Raw genomic sequence first — 23893 nt, 5'->3', positions numbered from 1 at the left:
TGTAATCTACATCAACAACAGCTTGATGATATTGTCATCATCCTAACAAGTTTGGGGCCTATAAAATATATTTCAGCTCTGTTGTGTGTAGATTTATGTGTAAATATACAGCCAGACAGCTGCCACAGTGAAAGCATCGCTGAGAGTGGCCTATTTCACTTCCAACTGCTGAATGTGCGTTTCTATTTGATTTGATTTGGACTCCTCGTCACTTTTTCAATGGCGTCTAAAAATCCTTAAAGTCCTAAATTCCTGGGTCCTGAAAGAGATCCTCGCTATAAATCATTAAACAAAACTTAAGTCTTTCAAATCTTTCATGAAGGAAAATATAAGACACCAGTTTTCTGTTCTGTTCAAAAGAGAACCCATTTGATGCAGTATTACAGTTCTCAATACACTTTTAGTCCCACGCTATGAAGTAATAATGTTATATTAGTTGCCATCGTGTGACAATGTTCAGCTATGCAAACATGATGGTTACCAGCTGATGTCTGCAGAGAACTCGGGCAATGTCAACCAAACTAAATATAAATCATTTTTCTACCTAAGTGAAATGTCCCTTTCATCACCTATGTAGTTGACAAGGTAGTCACAAGTGAAATAGACAATTCAGCCTTTCACATTTACTCAACTTAAAAAGTAACGATTACATTTCTTCTAGTTTCAAAGAACTAAATATTCAAAATACTTTTTATAGCTCAGCTGGTTGCTAAATTATTGCTCAAACGACTCTGGAATATATCATAAATCACTATGGTTAACTAACTAAACTGTATTCATGAAGCTAAATGAAGCAGTGAATTCCATCATTTCAAAGAATGGTGCCAACACTTTCCTCTATAAGGACATCTGCTGGACCGTTCCTTTCAATTCATCTCATTTTCTCAGTCACACATATAATCCGCTATCTGGAGTGTCTATTTCAGTTAGTTTTGTCTATGAAAACAGCATACAAACTATTTCACTGAATGATGCAATGTTTGTTTGCTTATGGATTTTCTAGTTGTTCTCTCTCTCCCTCTCTCAGGCCTTCTTCCTCCAGGTCTCTTCCTCTCTCTCTCACTCCATTGCTCCGTTGTGATCCAGCTGTCCACCCCATTCATCATTCCGCCACGCTCCCCGTGCAGAATAATTATTTATTTCATGTGTTACTAGTTGAAAACAAATCCATTTTGCTGCCCATCAATTTATCATTTGGGATGGGGAGTCACACTTCAGTTGTAGGGGCAGCAAAAAAAATCCCAATTTCCACTGTACCCGGCTGTGTGTTTGTGTGTGTGTGTTTGTGAGCGTGAGTGCGTGCAAGTGCTGGTGTGTGTTTGTTTGTGTGGGGTTTTTTTTATATCAGAGAGGGAGAGAAAAAGAGGGAACAAAGCAATGGAGGTAAATAAAAAGGAGGAGAAGAGAAGGAGTATGTGGGAAGGAAATAGAGTGAGAAGTAGAATGGAAGGGAGAGAGGGAAGGGAAATGAGGGAGAGAGAAGGAGAAAGGGAGGGTTTCTCTTCTCCCTCTCACCCTCCCTCACCTAACGTCTGTGATAATTTATCACTCCTCCTAGCTTGGCTGACAAACTATTTGCAGGAAAATGAGTTTTTCCGCTACGGATTTGTCCTCTGGGAATGGAAAGGGGAGCTGCTGTGTTTTTATTCTTACACACACACACACACACACACACACACACGCATACTCTCAATCTGACTGAGGTCTCCAGTATTTATGGGGGGGGGGTTAAGATAAATGAGGTAAATTAATAGAGTCACTGAGGGAAAGATCTGCTTCCGCACCAGCAAATCTGCCAGTGACACGCTGCCAGTGACACGCTGCTGGTGACACGCTGCTGGTGACACACTAGGGAGGAGGAGATAGTGCTCTCTCTTTCTTTCCCTGCCTCTCTCCTTCCCTCACTTCCCCAGGTTAATCCCTTTTGCATTCTGTCTTCACCCCTCCTAAACCCTCAGTTTTACTCATGCTGACAAATGAAACACTCAAATAGATACCAGAAGGCATAACGTAATAAAACGACAGGGTATATCCACACTGGGACAAAAACAAACACTACAATCTCCAACCAACATCTATCACACATTTACCAAGCATCCTTGAGAGAGGAAGAGAGTACTTTGCACAGTTGCTATAATTACCAAGCTTGACCTGGGTCAGTGGCTCCAATCTCACTTTCAACCTCATCAACCAATATATTGACAATGTGTTTGACGGAGAATTACATGACAATAAAGGCCTAATTACATTGCTATTACTATGGGCCATCAGTAATGGTCAGACGACGTGTCCACAGGACATCTCGGCCGTAAACTTGCAGGGGGAGAGGTGTGTATGGTGTTCATGGGAGGCACTCTCCCTCTGTTATGATGGGACTCGATGCATGCCGGCTCATTTGCATATCAAGCACATTCCTGTTTTACGGCGTAGGCTATGGTGATAAAATCGTTGGATTGAGAAGAGAGGAGAGGACTTCATGACTGTCAACAAACACACACCAACTGCCAGAAAAGTAGTGGGCTTTGCATTCAAATCAAGGAGTGTTACCTTATTACTGGGGGTTTTCCTCGTCACATAACCTGATTATGAAATACTCATGAGCCCTTGTTGTTTGTAATAGGTTGGCCCCACATTATTCCTGGAATCCTCTGTGTCAGCTGACTGCAAGGTCTACATACAAAAAAATAAACAAATAAGTTACCCATCAAAGCAAGGAGGAGCTGTGTTTTGGCCTATTGCATTTCCCAGAGTGGGGCAAAAAGATGGTGCTGGAACTGAGGCACAAGAGGACACCCTGCTCTGGCTGTCTGAAAAGGATTGGGGGTCTTTGTGAACCCAGGAGGACCCTGTGGCAGCAACTACCTGACCCTCTGTCCACTGGCTCAGTCCAAGTGTCAAAATCCCCTGCTCACACATTATGGCTTCATCAACACAGCTACACCCTCCTCCCTCTATTATGGCCAACTTCACCTAAGACCTTTCTCTACACATCAAATTGAGTGGGTGGGTTAAATGTATCTTCTTTGGGAATAGCATGTCAGACGCACAAGACTGTTCCCTTGGTGTGCAGGCTCCCTGGCACCCCATTGATTGACTGAATACTAAGACTAAGAATTTATTCAGATAACTGTAAACATAATCTATGAATTATAATCCAATTAGGTTGAGTTAGACTAAAAATGGATTTCTTTAACCATCCATTTGTCAAATAGGCTATCTCTCCAGTGGTGTAGAATGTTTGCAGTAAGTGGACCACCTGAACATGGTTTCCCCCGGGTCCACTCAACTCCACAACTCCAAACATACAGGCAACTGCCTTGCACCCTGTGATGCCAGTCTCCATGGAAACCACTACTCTCACTGACAGGCATGAAGAGGGGTACTACCAATCACTCTGACCATCCAACTCTCCCTTTGCTGATACTTATTCTTTCTTACACTGTCTGTCTGCTCCTTGTCTGTCTGTTGGTCTACATATTACTGTAAACGTAAGTGAATCATTCACATGGTAGCTGTTCTTTTTGTGTAAAGAGTATCTCTGATTTCATTGGCTGAATTATTCTCTTTCATCCATATGTCCTCTTTTTAAAAGTGAATGCTGTGGTTAAATGTTTTTATTAGCTGAAGAAAATCATTGTCCAGACCAATACATTTGGTTAACGAGGTATACATTTTGTAGGTTGGGCATTGAAATTAATTGTAAAATCTCTGAGGGAAAGGTCCACATATTTTCTTAATAAAAACCTACATTAATCAAACAAAGACCACAATAAGCTACTATGAGCAAAAAGACTGGGATTTGACTACAATACCTTGTGCTTGACTTGGACTGAAATAGGTGTCGGTACTCATTTTGGGTGCCGGTACTGTTTACATTTAGGTGCAGGAGTTTCACAATGCTTTTGAGCTAATATTCTAGAAGAGGAACAGGACCTCATGTAGTAGAAAATAAGAGGTGCCGGTACTCAGCTCCGGTGACTCAGCTCCGGTAAGCTCCTGCCCAAGTCAAGCATTGACTATACCAGAAACCAGGCAGCCACCATTCAGTGTTTGAGATTTCTGCCTCAAGCCTACAAGTGGGGTGAAGTAACTGATGCCTGTCACAACAGACAAGAGAAAAAGAATGAGCGAGAGAGAGAGAGAGAGAGAGAGAGAGAGAGAGAGAGAGAGAGAGAGAGAGAGAGAGAGAGCGACAGAGAGAGAGACAGAGAGACAGAGAGAGAGACAGACAGAGAGACAGAGAGAGCGACAGAGAGAGAGCGACAGAGAGAGGGATAGGCAGAGATAAAGATAGATGTGTGGAAAAAGAGAGTGAGGGGAGAAAGGTAGAGCCCGAAAAGGCTGGATGGCAGGGCAGGTAGGGCTTAATGTGGGGCAAGCCCCTCTGTTGCTAATGGCTATTACCGCCTGGGTGCCATTGTGGCCCATACAATGGCCGTCACGCTGGGATTTTGTGAGGAGCTTGCCGGCAAAAGTTATTAGCCCCAAAACCTCAGGCGGAGCAGTCAACAGAGGAACAAGAAGATTTGGGGTGCCAGGGGGAGAGGGGAACAGGGTGTGGGGTCAGGGGTCAGACACAAAGCGGAAATGGGAGGCAGAGAGCGGGAACAATGGAGGGGGCTGGACCAGGCAGACAAAGCTGGAGGGGGGTGACGGTGCACAAAACACAGGAAGATGAGGATAGAAAGATGGGGTACCAAAACAGATGGTAAAAGGAGGTATGAGAGAAAAGGCAAGCACCAAAGAACAGGAAAAGACCTCTATTTGCAACATATACATCATGAGAGAATCAGTCTAGTGACTGACTGAGTATCCAACTAAATGTGGTTAAATCACATATGGCAATTGGCAACATACTGCTAACTTATATAGCCCAACTAAGCATGAAAGACTGAATGGATGCATCAATGACATATTGTAGTGTTTTCAAGGGGGGCTAATGCTCTCCTCAAGCTGTAGCTGAGCAATATAATATTGTACCCTCACATATTCACTGTAAAAGCTTGCAATTTTGGACACTTTTGTGTAGGCCTAAATGGTGCAATGCATTTACTGCATGGTGTCCACACATTTAACACAAATTCAATCTAAAGCATAAAAACAATAGAAAATGTTGGAAGATCAGAAGAAACGGGACAGGGGACATCAAACGTGGGTGTAGTTTAAGTGTAAATCCGTGGAAAAGACAAGATTCCTTATATAAAATAAAAATGGGGGGTCTGGGTGGAATTCTTACACGGATCCTGGTAGAAATGTAGGTTTGCACCAACAACAACAAAAAGTTTGCAAGGGGGTAATGGAATCATCAATATTGAGGCATTTCTTTAGCTAGTATGATCTAATTATCTGGCACATCTCGAATCGCTGACCACAAAGAGACAAGCGTAAGGCTAGATTTATAAAAGTTGCTATTAAGTGGGCTTTAACGTGAACCCATTCATCTTGCAGAGCGTGCAGAGTGACAAGCGGAGCAGCGTGGAGCAAGAGGAGGCCATGCATCACGCAGAGAGCGGGACGGGAAACGTGCGCGCACCGAGTAATCAGCGAATCAGACACAGTGAATTAACTTTACCCTCCCTTCGCACGCACCTTTGCAGGTGGAGAGACACGGATAAGAAGACAAAACGGTCGTTTCGTTTTTGTACAATTATTTGAGAAGAATTTTACCAGAAAAAAAGTTCAGTTACATAGATGGAAAAATGACAATTGGTGCTTATGAGGAAAAATAGCCTATGCCCTAGCTGGATAGGCTAGGCCTATTCTTTATCCCACTCTCTCGAAGCAGTTTGGTCTCTTCTTCTTCAAAACGGACTCCATATTTTGTTACTGAATGAAGCTAAATCGCTTGCTTTCTGACCTATAATTTAGACCTATTCAAACATATTATATTTGTGCCTCATAGGCTTATCAGTTGTCATATCATGTCATAGCCTATATTTAAATGTCTAATTTGGAGTAGTCTACCTCGTGGTGTTCACTTTAGTGGTCTCAAAGTAATTCCCCAGTGAAAAATAGCTCAGCTGAGTTGCAAGGTGTAGACATACATGCCTTTTACCGGTGTAAAGTGTCAGACCTAAGAAAGGTTAGCCTAATAAGGTGGAGTAATAGTTTTGTTGTGTGGAATATGAAAACGACAAAGTTGAACTTAATGTTTTTGCTTGAGGCTACAACTCAACTCCAATTCAATTATGATAAACTTGAAAAGCATATGTCTAATTGAAGTCAGAAGATTTCGGCTAATATTATAGTAGCCTATAGGCATATCATTTGTTAATCAGTTTCATTTACTAGCCTATCTTTTGGACAAGAATTGATGCTGCTTTTCTGACCCTTTGCCCTCATGGTTTGCACCCGTCGCCCCTGGGTCTGAACTCTGTTGCAGGTCCAAAATTGGCCGGGGGAGCTGAATCCGTAAAAACACCCATCAACAAGACACACCCGAAACATTTGGGGCATGCATCTTCTTTTGCCTCATGTCCCCAAAAAGTCCCAATGTAGGCTAAGTGAGTGATGTTGATATATTTTAAACCTATCCCTGTTTATTTTAGTACAGAAAAGTAATTAAATGAATAGTCGATTGCCCTCAGGAAAAAGTAGTACATATGAAAGCTGTCAGAAATTTAGAAAACGTTAATTATTCTATCAGTTGTGAAATTTTACTGTTAAAATATGAATTCATTATTTCTTAGATTAAAACTTAGATGCTTAAATGCTTCTTATTTTTATTTTGTGGGATCATTGATGCTACACCTGTCGAGATAAAGCAATAACCTTTCAATGAAACTACTGCGTCCAATCTGCAAACGTTGGCATAGGCATTCATCTAAAAACAAGCATTTCTTTAAAAAGTAGGCTCCAGACATAAAGACCGTATTCATTGAGGAATTACACAGCATCCTTGGACTGATGAGACGTTCGTTATTCATTTTTTTTTTTTAATCCATTTTTTTGAGAATGGTTGCAGAAGGTGTTCTTGATATGGGTGGCTGTGCTCAAAGCCGAACGCTGCTGTCATTTTTTTTTTCTTTGATCAAGGTATGGTTTTTCCTTCACTTTTTCATTTTACTTTATATTAACTGGCTCCACCCGAGCGCTACGTTGATTGTGTCGGTCCATTCCATAGTCAAATCGCATAAGATCTTGAGAATATCCTCTGGCGAAATGCTTTTCTCCATTGCATGTTGACAACCAAGTCTGAGAGTGGTTCTGAACTGAAGGACATGACAGACTGACTGTAGGCCTACATGTGCAGCATTGGAAAACAATCCGCGGGTTGTCGTAATAAAATCTCACAGTAGAAAATAAGTAGGGGCTGCATAGGCCTGCATAAGTTACAAATTAAACGGGCTTGTTCATATGGCCTGGGCGGAGAATGCTTTCAGAAACTGTCTGCGAGTTGATCTAATACCAGACATATGAATTGCCTTAGCTATACTCCTTATTCGAATGAATCATTTAGTTCAGGTTTTATTTGGAAATTATTATAGATGATTATAGACTATTTACAAAAACATTAGGCCTATATGTAAACTATAAATATAGCCTACATCCCCTCCCCCGATATCCCCCTCTAAATATGCAATACGTTTATTTTGATATTGCAGAGGCCCATTATATCTGAATTTACACTGTTTAATTAGGCTATCAAAAGAGTTGTGCGATTACTGGAAATAAAATAGATTATTTTAGGCTAATAACTGAACATTTTTGGCGCAGTTTTGGCAATACACGCAACCTGAAAACCACCGTCATAATCGTTGATGTAATGATTCAATTGATGTAGGCCTAATTATGTTATTTCTTCTTCCATCTTCTCATTTTCATCCTCATCATCATTATAATATTAGGTTTATTAGTTCAGGAAGGATCATGATGAGGTCATATAATTATTATAACAGTACCGAAGGTAGCCTACTATATTAACATATGCTACTGTGTTGTGTGTTGCATATTCTCTTTTCATTGTAATCATTATTATTATTGGTGGATACTCACATGGCCCAGTCATCTGAGAGTCTTTGGATGTATATTCATGCAATCAGTTTGCCTCAAAGCAAAGCCACACAACAAAACCCCTGTAACTAAACATTATTAAAATGTGCACTTCTGGTGCAGATAGCCATCTAGAAGTTTTAATCCCTTGTTAAACTCTCGATAACCTCTGTGTTCCATCTTTCTTTCTATCTCTCACCTCCCTCCCCAGGCAATTGCCCCTCGCTCTCGCTCTCTCTTTGCACTTCACAGAGGAATTCTCTGCTCCCATCTAATGTTATGATTCGCTTTAGTCCCTCGACAGTTTTATTTATTTCAAAACATTCGCCCTTTTGTCCCGGAGCGAACCTGGTGTAATGGTATTTACATTGCACGGCGGGCCGGGGAAGATTGAGAATGAGCTCACCAATTGTAGCCTAACGAGATAAGGATTTGCGATGCACTGACCAATGATGTTAAATTGTTTGGGGCGCACAAGGGTCCCCTTCTATCTACTTCACATATATGTCGTAATCTCGCAACTAACAGGCCGTACAACGTTTCTAGATTGTTTTTAAGGACCTACACTTAAATTGCCCCGACTATATGTTCTGTTTCCAATCACCAATTTCCATGGCAAAAGGTTGCACTTTTGCATAATCAATTTTGCTATGTCTTCAACTGGCAAAACTGTAAAACAACCGTAAATTGGTGCCACAAGCCATATGGTTAGATAGACTATAATTTCTACTGGGCAGACGACACTGTGGCCATGTTAGGCAACATGGGGTCATAAACGAGAGTCATTATGGGTGTTATGTTTGTTTTCCAAGCTCGTGAGAACAACTAAACACTGTTGGAACTCAGAGGGACACCGACACCCTGTTGCGAAGAACCACCCGCATATTTCACGGAGCCCATTCACTTGATTAAGTGGTGAATGTGTAAAATAAGCTAAGGCATTCAATACGCACAATCAGAACGCCTTGGCACTATGATAACCAGCAGCTGAAAATGCGTGGGATGTGATATTTGGAAGTGATGTTTAGACTTGATGTCCACTCATTTGGATAGGCAGTGTCTACTGTCTACTGCCTCTGTGTTGAACTGGTTTGACCTTAAAGAACTCGCTTCAGACTTACTTATTATGTAAGTAAGAGAGAGTCTACCATTAGTTAGTAATCTAGTATGGGTATTTGCAGCGCTACTTGACGGAGAGGTGAAGAGGATCGTAGAAAAGCTTAGAGGGATAGAACACAATCCACGTAACACTGTCTAACCTACAACTGCACAAACCACCACAGAAAGCAATCTAAGGGCGGGTGGGTGAAAGGTAATACAATAATGTAATCCCACATCAACATATAAGACTGAGTAGTTGTTTTTTGACTGAATTTGGTGATGATGTTGAAAATGATGTATATAAGATTTACCTCTGCATCTTTGTTTAGTAACAGAATAAAAAACAGCCATAATGTGGTGGTGGTAAAAAAAATATATATATTAATAATAATATGTAAATATAAATTCATTCCAACAATAAAGACAAGCAATCTGAAAGAAGTTTCTAATAAACATTTTGGCTATTAATGTGCAAAAAGTAATACATGTAATCAATATTGTGGGCAAACATGGCCTATGTCATCCATATTTAATTAGTTGAACGCTGTGTAAAAAGTAGCAAATACTAGCAACCGCTTATTCAACCTTTAATGTGATTTTAATTGAAGTCCTCTGACACGAAATAATAGGCTGTCCTATATCATTCAAGTATGACTGTAAGCAGATAATATCTGATGTGCTTATTCAGGGTACAACACAAAACTAAACTTTATGATTTAAACGTAACATCTACAACGTGTAGGCTATCGGCTTCACCCATGTCCCTGACATGCTATAGTCCTATATTACTCATTTTATCGCTCAAATAAGGGGACATATACCTGTCATGTGATAGCAGACATTGTGACAGATCACAACAAATCAAGTTCCAAATTGTGTGTGAAAACAGTGTACTCCAAATTAACCGGAATTCACAGACCCCCGGAAATCGTGTCACATCTTGTACACAATCTAATCAAAGCGAAGCTGTCGCTGGGGGTGAATGAAAACAAACCGGCTCCTTGACAAGTGTTTCCGTAAACGTTACTGTTTCTCTAAGACAGTGTGTTGTATTGGGTGGAATGCCACTCAAAACACAAAATCAGTCATCCATGTGGTTTTGGGAAAGGTGACACCCTCTTTTCAAATAGCCACACCTCACCCTTAGTTCTACTGCACTCCCCTCGACTCCATCATCCAATGGCCGCGGCGCACCATCGCCACTGCGCGCCTCGGAGAGCGTCTGTTGGATAAAACCTTGCACAGTATTAGTAGCAGGTCGTGAACAGCTACACCACCTCTGCCTGTTGAGAGAGTATCATACCAGACGCTTTATCAAAGATTGACTTGGATCTCCCCGGCCGAGGTTACATTTTCTCCGGTGTGGTCTAGCATTGGATAATAATAAGGATATCTGCCCGGACCTTTTTTCTGCAAGGCGAAGGTAATTATTTGCATCAATGAGGTGTTTTTGATCGTAAAAAACGGCTAGTCATGGGTACATCACTGTGTTAGCAAATGTGAATGGTTGTTAACATCTTTAACAAATGGTTGTAAATGTGTAAAAACTTAACAATGAGTAATGTATTGGCTGATCGTTTAGTTAGAGTATCGAGTCCGGTTACATTCACTAAGTAGTGTGAGAGAGTAGTCCCTATAGAGATCCTATTATTCCTAATTGGTAGTCCCAACAAAGATCCAAAGCCTAGCCTACGATAAGCAGTGAAACGTGTTTTTTGTTTTGGCTTATTATATAAGCCTATATATTTCTTTAAATAAGAGCGGCGACGGGGACTTAAGACTCAAATTGAAACTGCAACGCGGGCGCTAATATATTTTAATACTATGCCACACTATGGCATAACCTTACTTAACAGTATTCATAAGAACCCCATATTAACTATTACAATGTCCTCTTGCAGCAAAGAGTGCACTCAGGAACACATTCATTCCAAGCGAGGCCCCACATGGACTAAAAACATCTAATTAACTGGGAGAGAGAGAGAGAGAGCGTGGACCCTCTTGCATTTGTCAAGGACACCCAACGACAAAGACCTCAGAGATATGTCCAACACCACCGGACGAGGTAAAACACAAGATCTGAGACTCCTTTCCCTCGTATTGCTATAGTATTTTGGCCGCTAAAGAGAAGATAATCACATGCATTTAGTAGCTATTACTCAAATATAGGATAAATAAACAGATACTTTGTTAAAATGTTCCTTAGAAAAAGCTGAACTCATTCATCAATATGAAATATTTAATTGTCAAAGCAAGCAAAAAATGCAGTACAGGCATGACAAATAATATTTCAGAGACCTTGACAGAAATCAGCCGTTAATAGTTTATGCTCAGGCGTTGACAACGGAATAAATTCATAATCCCTGTAATTATTTTCTATCCAAGTTTCGTTAAGAATACCTAACATTATTCACCGGGATTTCTAATGGCATTAAAACGAAAAGCTTTTAAAGTAATTGAGTGATTATGTTGATAATAAACTGTAAACTGTACGGGTGCTTTTGTTTCATTCTCTAATACTTTGACATTATTCATACTGAATAAGGACGTTATTAACAGAAACAGGCTATGTTTTGTTGTAATATCTGTATACCCACGAATTCTGAATACATTAGCATAGTTGAGTAGTCCATGGCTGGTTATACAGTTTATAAAGTTTATACAGCAATGTTTCTCTTATCAGAGCAGAGATCGGCTAGGAAGGCCAAGAACCTTAGTCAATAAAAACCGAATGATCAATAATTGAATAACTTCATGTGCACATGTCTTTATAGACTGTTATTACGTTTATTTTCCTTAATTTTAGGGTGATCTTTGTAAAAGTTATGACAGAGTGTCAATTAATGAATGTAACATTTAAAAAATCGAACTATCAATGATCAGGCCAACAATTCTGAAAGTTGAGCCTGGTGTTATAAATCCAGCGTGTATTTACTAAACAAAAATAACAGATTTCCCTTCTCTCGTGGAGGGTTTGTCAAGTTAATTGGACGTTAGTTTAGCTGACAGATATAGATTTGGGCCAATCGGTGGTCATTGTCACTTCAATTGTGCCAATGATGGAACGGTGGGGAGCTGAATGGTATGGCTTGTTTACGTTTCACCCGGTCTACCGCGCGGTATAAATTATGACACCCTCTTGTCGCCTCAAATGCGCCATCTTCTTTCATGTTCTCATAGCACCCGCTGTCAGGGGTTACAATAACCGTTCAGAAGTTACAGTGCAGCATTGCACCTCAGAGGTTTTGAGGTTATTGGGTGCCGTTTGGCTCAGTTGGTAGAGGATTGCGCTTGCAACGCCAGGGTTGTGGGTTCAGTAAGTGAAAAGTACGAAAATGTATGCACTCACGAAAAGTCACTCTGGATAAGAGCGTCTGCTAAATTACCAACATTTAAATGTTATGGGTCTATAAAAATTACGTGACAATATTGTTTAAAATTGTTAGGAGTAGCCTATAGGATAGTCAACCAATGTTGTCAAACATAGGCAATCGATCTCTAGTGGCTTATTAAAACTGCTTATTTTGAATTTATGCTAAATAATAGGTTGTGCTAATCGTGGTCAGTGGCCACACGTTCATTCTATAACCTAATGGCAAGTTAGTGGAATAAAACCAAATATATAAAGAGTAGGCTATCATATAGGGACTAAAGTGCAGTGTAACAGAAATGCTGAATTATTGAAGTTCATGTGAAACTAAAATGGAAAGTGAGAGGTTCTGCAATAGTTTGTGTGGGCTATATTATATTTAATATAAGGGTATAAGTTACACACACACACACACACACACACACACACACACACACACACACACACACACACACACACACACACACACACACACACACACACACACACACACACACACACACACACACACACACACACACACACACACACACACACACACACAATAGGTGAACAAAACCATTTTTTTCAGATATGGTAGATAGATCCTCTGGCATTTTGACGGCTCCTTATGCTACATTGTAGATTGTGTTCTCAATCCAAATGTGTACATACTCATCCAAAAGGCTAGGCCTTTAGACCTAGTTCCCGCATCATTTGAGGTCTAGAATCAATAAAATCATATATTTTACAGTGGATTATAAATTCGAATCCATTTTGAGGAGGAAAACCATGCAAGGGGATTAATTATTTTAAGGGAAACAACCTAAAGAATGAATGGCATCATTACAAATTACGCGAAATGGAGACAATATAGGCTATTAATTGTGCAATTAGGATAAATCGTCTTTATGAGGGATTTGTGTGTGTGTGTGTGTGCGTGCGTGCGTGTGTGTGTGCGTGTGTATGTATGTGTTTGTGTGACAGAAGAGCGAGAGAGAGTGCGCGCGTGTGTGTATATGCGTGTGTGTTTATTCCCTTGGGGTTGCTCAGCTTTAATATCCTGCAGGTTGGTGAAGCTTGGCGGGGAGATTTTTACACACTCCGCTAGCACGGTTAATGGTGCTCCTGCTCCCCACCCAGCCTCGTCCGGCCTCCGTTTGATGTGGAAATAAAAGCTGGGAAAGGGCTGAGAAAAGAGCAAGGCGAGGAAGAAAGCTGCTGAATGGGTTAAATTAAAAGCAATGGGATTCTTACAAAGTCACTGATGCAGTCTATAGAAAGACAGAGAAGCTGCTGACAACTTTCAAAATGACATGGCAAACCCTTTCCCCCAGCGTCATTTCCAAGTCCTCTTAAAGGAGAAGTCGATTTTTGATTTTGTAAATTAAAATGGTCAACTATAACTAGAACATGCATTACCTGGTGTAGTCTAGGCCTACGGTAGGCTATTCATTTAAGCATCGACACAAGGGAATACATTTTATTCTACAAACGAATATGCATGCGCATTATCTCGAGCATATTGGTGAACCATAATAATTGTATAGGCCTATATGGGAAATGTTTATAGGAATCACTATTACATTAATCCCTATAGTTCAAATTCAGACGATGGACACGTTCTGCCATAGACTACATCACTCTCAATGTAATATTTTCTGTTTATAATAACCGCATTATACCAACTGACTACTGACAGCCCATCGATGTGTTTAGACGAGAAGAAATGCAGTGAGTATGCTTGCACGCAAATAGGCTATCAATAACTTGATTTACACCACACAATTGCTATTTGACCTAATATAGCTATTGGAAATGGTCAACATGCTCACGATGTAGGCTACATTTTTCTAATGTAAAAAACGAATTATTGCCATTTATTGTGCGTAATTGTAAATGTGATAAACATGCCTGTCAGAGAGGTGGTTTCACATTGAACTTGATGCTATAACCTATAGAAACCCATTATCCTCGCAGATATACTTTTTTTTAACGAATAATTGACCAAATCGTGGAAAAATCAACTCCAAAACATAACATGATGATAAATAATTGACTTTGTCATTTAGGCTATAGAATTGTAGCTTAGACAGTATCACTTCAGGGCATTTTGAAATCGAAATGATGGCAATATCGTATCATTGTGCATGTGAGCTGTTTTTCCATGCCGCTTGCCAGAATGGGCCTAAATTATGCATGGCCTATGGGCCCCAAACTCCTTACATAAAAAAATGTAAAACGCGTAAAATTCTCCGCTTTATAACGTTTAATGTGAAATTCATTTATATCAAAGTTAGGATAAACTTACTTCCTCTGCGAGAAATGACTACCTTCTCTCGCTGCCTTGTGTGTCCCATAGGAAACCCAAACCCGGAGAGAGGAATCTAGAGGTCAGAACCAGGATTGAGAACATCTAGAATGTGGAAGACTTACACAGAGCTGTCTAGACCAGAGGCTGTCAAATTTCTAGCTAGATCCGACTTAATTGGTCAGTTACCCTCTTTTACCACTCTTTTAAAACAACACTGAATTATGCATGATAAATTGACAAAATATATTCTGACATGTGTATCATTCACATCTCTGTCATCATTTTTATATAGCCCTTTTAAGATCTGTACCCGGGTTAGTTTGATAGCTAGGGGCTCTATTCAATCTGTATTGCTGAAGCGTTACAGATTGCGCTTTAGAAATGTAAAGGTCATTTCCCGATTGAGCCAACATAGCCTGTACAGCGTTTACCGTGAATACAGTCTCCGCTAATGCGGGAACATTTCATTTACATTTCAATCACTCTGTAATGCTGAACTTCAGCAATATAGATTGTGTAGAGCCCTATGCCACTGTAACTTATAGTTTAGTGAATCTTTTTTTTGTCCAACATTCATATCAATTACCTGTAAACTTGGACACACCAAACATGCCTGTCTCCTCAACATAAAAAAAACAGAATATGAAATAACTTTATTTCAAACAATACAGTGAAACAAATTCCAGGAAATATATGCTCATTGTTATGTTCATGACCTGCACAATTTTGTGTGCTGAATTGTCCCACTAGGTTCAATAACATCTTATCTTGGAAACCCAAAGGACCCACCTTTTATCCAGTTTTTTTTATTGCATTCTGAAAATGATATTGCCAGTAGATGCCTAAATAATATGTGATTTATTTGATCAATTAATCTATTTTGTTCTACATGTCTGTAGTATGTCATTGTCGTATCAAGGTAAGAACATTAGGTGCCATGTAAGCCCTGTCACAGACCAAACAAATAGCTTGAAGTAGAACCAGCCCAGACCCAATATCAGTGTGCCCTCCCTGTATGTGTATCCTCTGTGTGAGGTAGTGCTGTGTGTGGGTGGTAGCGTGGGTGGCAGTGAGCTCAGGTTCCATGACATTTCTAAGTGTTTCATCCCCCCTCCTCCCCCAGGTCATGGGGGTCTTAACCAACTAGGCGGAATGTTTGTGAACGGCCGTCCGCTCCCGGAGGTGATCCGGCAGCGCATCGTAGACATGGCCCACCAGGGCGTGCGTCCCTGTGACATCTCCCGCCAGCTCCGTGTCAGCCACGGCTGTGTCAGCAAGATCCTGGGACGGTGAGCACCTCATAGCACCTTTACACCCTTTACACAACAGGGTGATATTGTTAGCAGCCCTCTATTGTGTTCTCAAGACACCTAAACCATGAACCACGGTCTCCCATTGTGAAAAGTGTCTGGGTTCACTACACAGTACATCATTGGTCATGTAAACACCTATTTTTGTTCAATCCAAATGATGACCACCCACATTCACTATATTGCTCTCTGACTGAACAAACCTCTCTCTCCTTTTCCAGCTACTATGAGACTGGCAGCATCAAGCCAGGAGTGATTGGGGGCTCCAAGCCCAAGGTGGCCACTCCTAAAGTGGTTGATAAAATAGCAGATTACAAGCGTCAGAACCCCACAATGTTTGCCTGGGAGATCAGAGACAGGCTCCTGGCAGAGGGGGTGTGTGACAGCGACACCGTGCCCAGTGTTAGCTCCATCAACAGGTACTGACTAACCTCTACATTATGCTATGTGTAAACCAATAAATATCACTAAGTGGGCCTTTAAAATAAGAACTGTGATCTCTTAAGTAGTGTTAAACAAGTGTATAGAAATTGAATCAGCAGAACAATTGCAGATGTAAGTATGTGGTGCAATAGATTTTACACTGTTGTCCAATAAACACATTTCACTGCACCTATCTTGTATGTGACAATAAAACGTTGATTTAATATTATTTATAATCTCTGCTCTTTATTCCAGAATAATCCGAACCAAGGTGCAGCTGCCTTTCAACCTGCCTCTGGATGGTAAAGGCCTAAGCCCAGGACACACACTAAGTGAGTCTCTACACACACACACGCACATGCACACACACGCACACACACACACACACACACACACACACACACACACACACACACACACACACACACACACACACACACACACACACACACACACACACACACACACACACACACACACACACACACACACACACACACACACACACACACACACACACACACACACACACACACAGACAGACACCCTAGTCATTAACAAAGCACTATCACCCCCCCACTCCAAGCACCAACACACGCCTTCACTAAGGCCTAGCATTAAGATCTGATCATATAGTATTTAGCCTAAAGAAACTCCATGCTTAATGGTTTGTAAGATTAAGCGCTAATGGTCAACGATAATATTGCAGTAATAATAGTCCGTTTTCCCTTTCTTTCTGTCAGTCCCCAGTTCAGCTGTCACTCCCCCAGAGTCGCCCCAGTCCGACTCCCTGGGCTCCACCTACTCCATCAGTGGCCTGCTGGGAATACCACAGCCCAGCCAAGAGGGCAAGAGGAGCCATGATGACAGTAAATACCCACAAATTCTTGTGCAATCCCAAATCCTGATGTTCTATACTCCTCTCACATTTTATTATATTTTTTTATGCAATTCAGTAAGATTCACTCTGACAATTTTTTCTACCATAATTTATGTACAAACTCAAATAGATTCAATAACTTCTCAATATAACCCTACCCTCTCTCTCTCTCTCTCTCTCTCTCTCTCTCTCTCTCTCTCTCTCTCTTTCTCTCACCTCTCTCAGGTGACCAGGAGAGCTGTAGACACAGTGTGGACTCTCAGGGCAGCGCAGGCGTTCCTAGGAAGCAGCTGAGACCGGAGCACTTCCCCCCGCAGCACCTGGACTGTGGCTTTGACCGCCACCACTATCCACCAGACTTCAGCTCTGCAGCAGCCAGCAAGACCGAGCAGGTACGGTGACCTACATGTCACATTGGCACTGAGAGGTGGAGTCTGCTTAACGCCACTGGCACGGGAAACATATGTTTACATTGGCAAAGCAAATGAAATAGATAATAAACAAAAGTGAAATAAACAATAACAAATGAACAGTAAACATTTCACTTACAAAAGTTCCAAAAGAATAAACACATATCAAATGTCATATTATGTATATATACAGTGTTGTAATGATGTGCAAATAGTTAAAGTACAAAAGGGAAAATAAATTAACATAAGTATAGGTTGTAATTACAATGGTGTTTGTTCTTCACTGGTTGCCCTCTTCTTGTGGCAACAAGTCACAAATCTTTCTGCTGTGATGGCACACTGTGGTATTTCACCCAGTAGATATGGAAGTTTATAAAAAAATTGTGTAATCTGAGGGAAATACGTGTCTCTAATATGGTCATATATTTGACAGAAGGTTAGGAAGTGCCGCTCAGTTTCCACCTCATTTTGTGGGCAGCGTGCACATTGCCCGTCTGCTCTTGAGAGCCAGGTCTGCCTTCGGCAGCCTTTCTCGATAGCAAGGCTATGCTCACTGAGTCTGTACATAGTCAAAGATTTCCTTATTTATTTGAATTCCGCCCTCTATTTTTCACACACAACACACGCTCACGTACAAATGGTTAATCCGCTTTTATTCTCCACAGACTGTGTACCCTCTCTCGCTCATCAATGGCAGTCTAGAAGACGGGAAGACCAGCCTCTCAACATCGAGTGCTGCTATTGGTCGGAATCTGGCAGCGCACCAGGGTTACACTGTGGTGACAGGTAAGACTCTAACGATGGATGGTGCCCTCTCACCCCGCACAAAGATCAGCGCTCAAAGATGAAGCAGAAGGAAAACTGAACACGCTGGCACATGTAAACATTAGCATATCTCAACACCCAATTCACAAAGGCAGTTATTTTAAATATCATAATGCATTCATAATCTGTGAATGTAATAGCAGTCTGTTTAGGCGTGTATACTCCGGACTGTAGCAACTGCGGTTGTCATCAATCTGATAATAGATCTTGTTTCCGACCGAGCTATCATAGCAGTTGATGTTTATCTCTGCAGTGCAGCCACATGTTAGCTTGCCGTGCCTGCTGATGCGTTGTACAATTAATTTGGCCTATTATCACGAGCTGCCCAAAGCACCCTTTCAAGTTTAATTTAAAACAGACGTACAATATGTGCTGTATGTCTAATGCAGTACCCATTCACTCGTCATTTGTTTCAAGCATTAATTTCAGCTTCCTGGCTATTTCTGCAGTGTATTTGTTAATCCATTCATTCATATTAGTTAATTCCATTTTATTTCATTTTCTCACCCATCCACCCACTGGCCATGCCACCTCAGACCCCCTACAGCCCCTCACACTTTGTCTGAAACAGGAAATGTCCCCGGAGGTGACCAGCACAAGCCCCTCCCTAAATGCGGTGGCCAACTCTGCCTTCCTAGAGCTGCAGTCATTGCAGACCCCTGTCACTGTCAGTAGCAGCTGCAGCAGCTCCAACCATTTCCCTCATGCGTTCAACTCATTCTCCCATCATGCACCAGTGTACGGCCATTTCAGCAGCCAGTCTCTCATAGCAGGTAATGAAGCATTCGTCTCACCCATTGCCACGCCCTGTAGGGGGTCCATGCAGACAGTATAGACTACACTCGCTTATCATGTCACCTGCCACGACACACCAAACCCCATGTGCAGTACTGTACTGGAACGTCAATTGCTGTAGATGATGGTGAGCACCACTGACAGTGCCAGAATTGATTTGTTTTTCATGTGTATATCCAGCTGCTGCACTACTACAGTATGTGTACATCCTCATGCTGACAGTGTGTGGTCTGTCCTCCTCTGTTTCAGGGCGGGATATGGTGAGCTCCACTCTCCCTGGCTACCCTCCTCACATCCCCTCCAGTGGCCAGACAGGCTACTCATCCTCGGCCATCACTGGCATGGTAGCAGGTAAGACTCCCGTCCCTTGACACACACAGGCTATGAGACAGGCCATGGCATCCTAAAATGGGATTTCTGAGAAAGAGATGAATGATGTCTCTACTTTCAGTTCAGCTTATTTAAATGCAGTTCATAGTTTTATTTTCAGCCAAACCTGATCCTATCTGGGTTTTCCCTTGGGGAATGCTGAAACTGCATACGCTATTGGGACAAAGCACCACTGAGAAGGATTTAGACAAAAAAACATTTTTTTTTTTAGGACAAGGCAGTGAGCAAAACCAACGCTAAAAAAGCAAGGATGGGCGTGAGACAGGGAGAGCGAAATGCTGGGAGGGAGGATTGGAGATTAACAGGAAGGCATGCTGGTTAATGAGTAGCCTGCTCGGCTGGTGAACTGCATGGCGGTGCAGCCAGGGCCCAGGGGGTACAAGAGAACAGGCTGGGGGTTCCGCCCTGCTGCCCGCAGCCCCACGCCGCCCCTCTGACCACACATCACCATGGGAACCAGGGGCCCCACCAGAGGGGGGGGAGAGGGTGGGGGGCCACAGGGTGGCAGAGTGGGCCTGGGTGAGAGAGAGAGAGAGCAGAGGAGGAGGGTCTTTGTGGTGTGTGTGTGTGTGTGTGTGTGTGTGTGTGTGTGTGTGTGTGTGTGTGTGTGTGTGTGTGTGTGTGTGTGTGTGTGTGTGTGTGTGTGTGTGTGTGTGTGTGTGTGTGTGTGTGTGTGTGTGTGTGTGTGTGTGCGCCTTTTTATTTGAAGTCTGCCCTTCGAAGCGCGAAATGAGAGGGTCTGATTTATTATTTTTCTGGTGGGCTTGCTGTGAGGAAGCGTTCATACACAATTACTCACAGAAAGGGGGGGGTCTGGGGGGGAGCAGGGGTATTCAATCCAGCCAACATAATTACCAATTAGATATTGGAATGTTAAAAAAAAGAAGAGGAGAAAATAGAGGAGACAGAGAATGGCTGAAAGGCTGAAGCAGGAAGTGAGGGATAGAGAGGAGAGGAGGGCATTTTGGACGGACGGAGAGGGGAGGGGTAAACGCTAAAGAGAGGAAGCGGAGACTAGCCACACGCACCAATGAGTCGAGGGATTTTACCCCCAGCCATCCACCTGGCCCATAGATTAATGGTTTACAAGATGCCCTAACCATTGGTGAATTATGAGCTAAGTCTTAGCAGATGCTGGCAAGAGGACAAACACCCTCAACTGAAGGCAAAAAAACAAACACTTTGAGGAATGCTGTGTCTCTATAAGACATTTTATGCCTGATATTGTCTGTGATGTATTTATTTCTATACACGTACATCTGGGAATTTCTTACTGAATGATGTTTGTTACTATATGTCTCTTAGTGTACATCTGATGTACGTGCTGTTTTGTTCCATGTCCTTGCAGGTGCAGACTACTCTGGTCAGACCTACACTCACTCCCCCTACACCTCCTACAGTGAAGCTTGGAGATTCACCAACTCCAGCATTCTCGGTGAGTCAGTCAGTCCGGCACAGTGGTGTTCAATGGACACACCCTTCATAAGTATTAGAAGCATGTACTGTAGTCTGTGTTGTGTCAGTACTGGAACGATGAAAGATTCCACACAGGACCATACTGTTTATAAAGCTGATGTGTTATGATTGTGAACGTGACAAAAGTGACTGAATTGTTACAGATAAAAGTCCCAGCTTCCAATTATTATTATTATTTTTTAATGCAAACCATTCCTGTCAGGTCAAGTTTATACTTTGAACCTTATTCAATAGCTTTGAACCTAAAATCCAATGAATTTGAACCTAGAGTATCAATGGGAAAACCTCAAATACAAATCCTCACGCCAACCAGGAAATAAAGTGCAGTCAAACTTTTGGTTTCAGTCAGGTCACATGTATCAGGATCTCCCCTAGTCCCCATGGAAACTAGTTACCCAGTTACCAGGGGGTCTGCGCTATACCACTGCCGTCTCTTGGTGTGTACGGTAACTCTCTCTGAGCTTACCAGCCTATGAGAACTTGTGTTCTGTTGTGACTTTCTGGTCACAAGTCTGTGTGTCACCTTGAACCAGCTGATTTCACCAATTATTAACGACACCGGGGAACATAGACAGTATTAATGCTTGTGTGTTCTGAATGCTTAATTCTATGCATAATGCAAAATATTCGGTGATATTTCTTCCATCAAGTAGACCCATACTTTAACAGAGAGAAGGTGCAAAACAGGCAGCTTTATTCATGGGACAAACTATCCAAGCAAGGCAGATTTCCATCTGAACCATCTGCTATTGTCATGTGGTTGATGGGATTAAGAAAGCCTGCTCTGCGTTGCATTGTCCCTCCTAACACCATCAAAGCCAAGCTAAAAATCAAACCACAATGGTAAACTCCTTTATCTCTGTCGCCCCCTGCAGGTTCGCCCTATTACTATAGCTCGGCCTCCCGCACCGCTCCACCATCCACTGCAGCCTACGACCATCTCTAGCTCCCATGGACCAACCCTCATCAAGAGGACTGATAATGGGGACCAACAGGCAAATGCAGCAAGGGATAGGAAGCTATGAGGAGAATTGGACTGTCTCCCAATGATGGACAGGGGAGTAAAGACATCCGAGGGACATTGAAGACTTTTAGTGGCAACACTGGACCAGCTATGCTTGACCCTGAACTCATGGACAATACCTTCTCATGGCTAACTAATTCATTATTTATTTGTTTTTAATGACAGCCTCATCCAGGGTGACTTGACACGTTTACACATGACATTCTAAACACTGTAATACATTTGGGCAACTGATGTCTATGACTTTGTCAGTGGCAAAGGCCCTGAATCCTGCATTGTGTGTACGTCGCTCCAAAGCTGTTTCACCAAAGACTTTATTTGTAGCACATTTTGCAACACTCTGACATGCGACTTTGACTTCATGACATCATAGGATGTTTTGGTGGCACAGTACAGTAACAGCTTTTTTTGTGAAGCTACTCCTGTATTTGCATCAAGTTTACAATAGTTTTATACAATAATACACACGTCCCTTTCGCATTCCAGTGTCGTTTTTTTCAGGATCCTCTGTGTTGAATTCAACATTCAGCCTCTTTGAGCTCACCACCCAACCAAACCTTCCAGATCTTAAATGTAGTGCAGTGCCAATTGTCTGAATGAGGCATACAGTCACACGGGGTATCATTCTCATAGCAAAATGTCCTCATGTCCTTGTCAAAAAAAATGGTTTCATGAATTGAACTGTCTGGGTTACTCTTGTTTGGCAATATGTATATATTGTAAATGGCAAACTGCTCTTGAGAAAGAAATGCAATTTTATCAGAAGGATGATTTGGGGGTGAATATTGTGGGGATTAATGACTGAGTATCTGAAAAACAAAACAACTCTTTCATTTTTTTTTCTTAATGATAATTCGATTTTGTTGTCATGCTGATGTTTAGTATGAGAACTGTGACTAAACTGTTTTTTCTTTTCTTATACTGTTATTAATGTTATTGAAGATGTAAATATGGAATTTCTAAATAATTATTTTAATTAAATAAAGCATGACAAAGTGATTGTGCATTGCATTCTTTTCCCCACATGTTTGCACATCTAATGAGTCATGAGAACATTTACATTAAAGTCCTATTAATATCCTTAGAATCAACTGACAAAAAAATAAGAAACCCGTTTCTATTAAAGTCTTTACCGTTTGAGTGTTGTGGCATGTCGTATGTAGTGCATGAACAAACATAGGCCTACACAAAGCTCCCCACTACTTCCATCACAATAAGGAATGGACATCACAATGAGAGGATCATTGTTTCGTCACAGTGTTGTTTCATGCTGCACAAAGCTCCTATTGTTCTAACAATCACAAAACTGGAATATTCTGTCACACATGCAGCTTAGAATTTCGCTACAATCTTGTAAGATTGTAGCCCTGTATACCAACTCCTCATGCTGAAGCATTTATAATCGATTAGTAAATCGTTCATACATCATCTATTAATCATTACACCATTCATAAGATGTATAATAAATGTCCGTATAAACCATTTACTAATCATTAGTTAAGTATTTTTGCGTCGTCTAAAGTGTGGGCCATTTATACTTTATGAATGTTTTGAGTGACCAGTGTTATTTCTCCAAAAAAGATGGGTAGACATTCCAGCAGACA

At 41.6% G+C, this 23893-nt stretch overlaps 1 protein-coding gene across 5 annotated transcripts; it reads left to right on the top strand.

Moving 5' to 3' along the window:
- The first annotated feature begins 10299 nt into the window (after nucleotides 1-10299).
- Nucleotides 10300-23288, top strand: LOC110509787 (paired box protein Pax-8). 5 transcript variants are annotated; one of them, XM_036967979.1, is made up of 13 exons: nucleotides 10301-10516; nucleotides 10995-11158; nucleotides 14805-14933; nucleotides 15880-16045; nucleotides 16288-16485; nucleotides 16745-16821; nucleotides 17233-17358; nucleotides 17595-17761; nucleotides 18445-18565; nucleotides 19141-19377; nucleotides 19649-19750; nucleotides 21138-21224; nucleotides 22141-23288. In XM_036967979.1, the coding sequence occupies exons 3-13, from the start codon at nucleotides 14864-14866 to the stop codon at nucleotides 22209-22211; spliced, it is 1422 nt and encodes a 473-aa protein (XP_036823874.1). In that variant the 5' UTR covers nucleotides 10301-10516; nucleotides 10995-11158; nucleotides 14805-14863; the 3' UTR covers nucleotides 22212-23288. The 5 variants fall into 5 exon arrangements, with proteins under 5 accessions (XP_036823876.1, XP_036823874.1, XP_036823875.1 ...); XM_036967981.1 differs by lacking the exon at nucleotides 14805-14933 and having other exon boundaries at nucleotides 10300-10516; XM_036967980.1 differs by lacking the exon at nucleotides 10995-11158.
- Nucleotides 23289-23893: the final 605 nt, after the last annotated feature.

The sequence above is a fragment of the Oncorhynchus mykiss genome, chromosome Y, assembly GCF_013265735.2.
Source record: "Oncorhynchus mykiss isolate Arlee chromosome Y, USDA_OmykA_1.1, whole genome shotgun sequence".
NCBI lineage: Eukaryota > Metazoa > Chordata > Actinopteri > Salmoniformes > Salmonidae > Oncorhynchus > Oncorhynchus mykiss.
Note: the sequence above shows the minus strand (reverse complement) of the source record. Positions and strands in the feature narration are given on the sequence as shown.

Coding starts and splice junctions, on each gene's coding strand:
- LOC110509787 (XM_036967980.1), top strand. CDS start 14,864: ATGTGGAAGACTTACACAGAGCTGTCTAGACCAGAGGCTGTCAAATTT. Junction 17,762..18,444: donor CAGCCAGCAAGACCGAGCAG/GTACGGTGACCT, acceptor TATTCTCCACAG/ACTGTGTACCCTCTCTCGCT. Junction 19,751..21,137: donor CATCACTGGCATGGTAGCAG/GTAAGACTCCCG, acceptor ATGTCCTTGCAG/GTGCAGACTACTCTGGTCAG.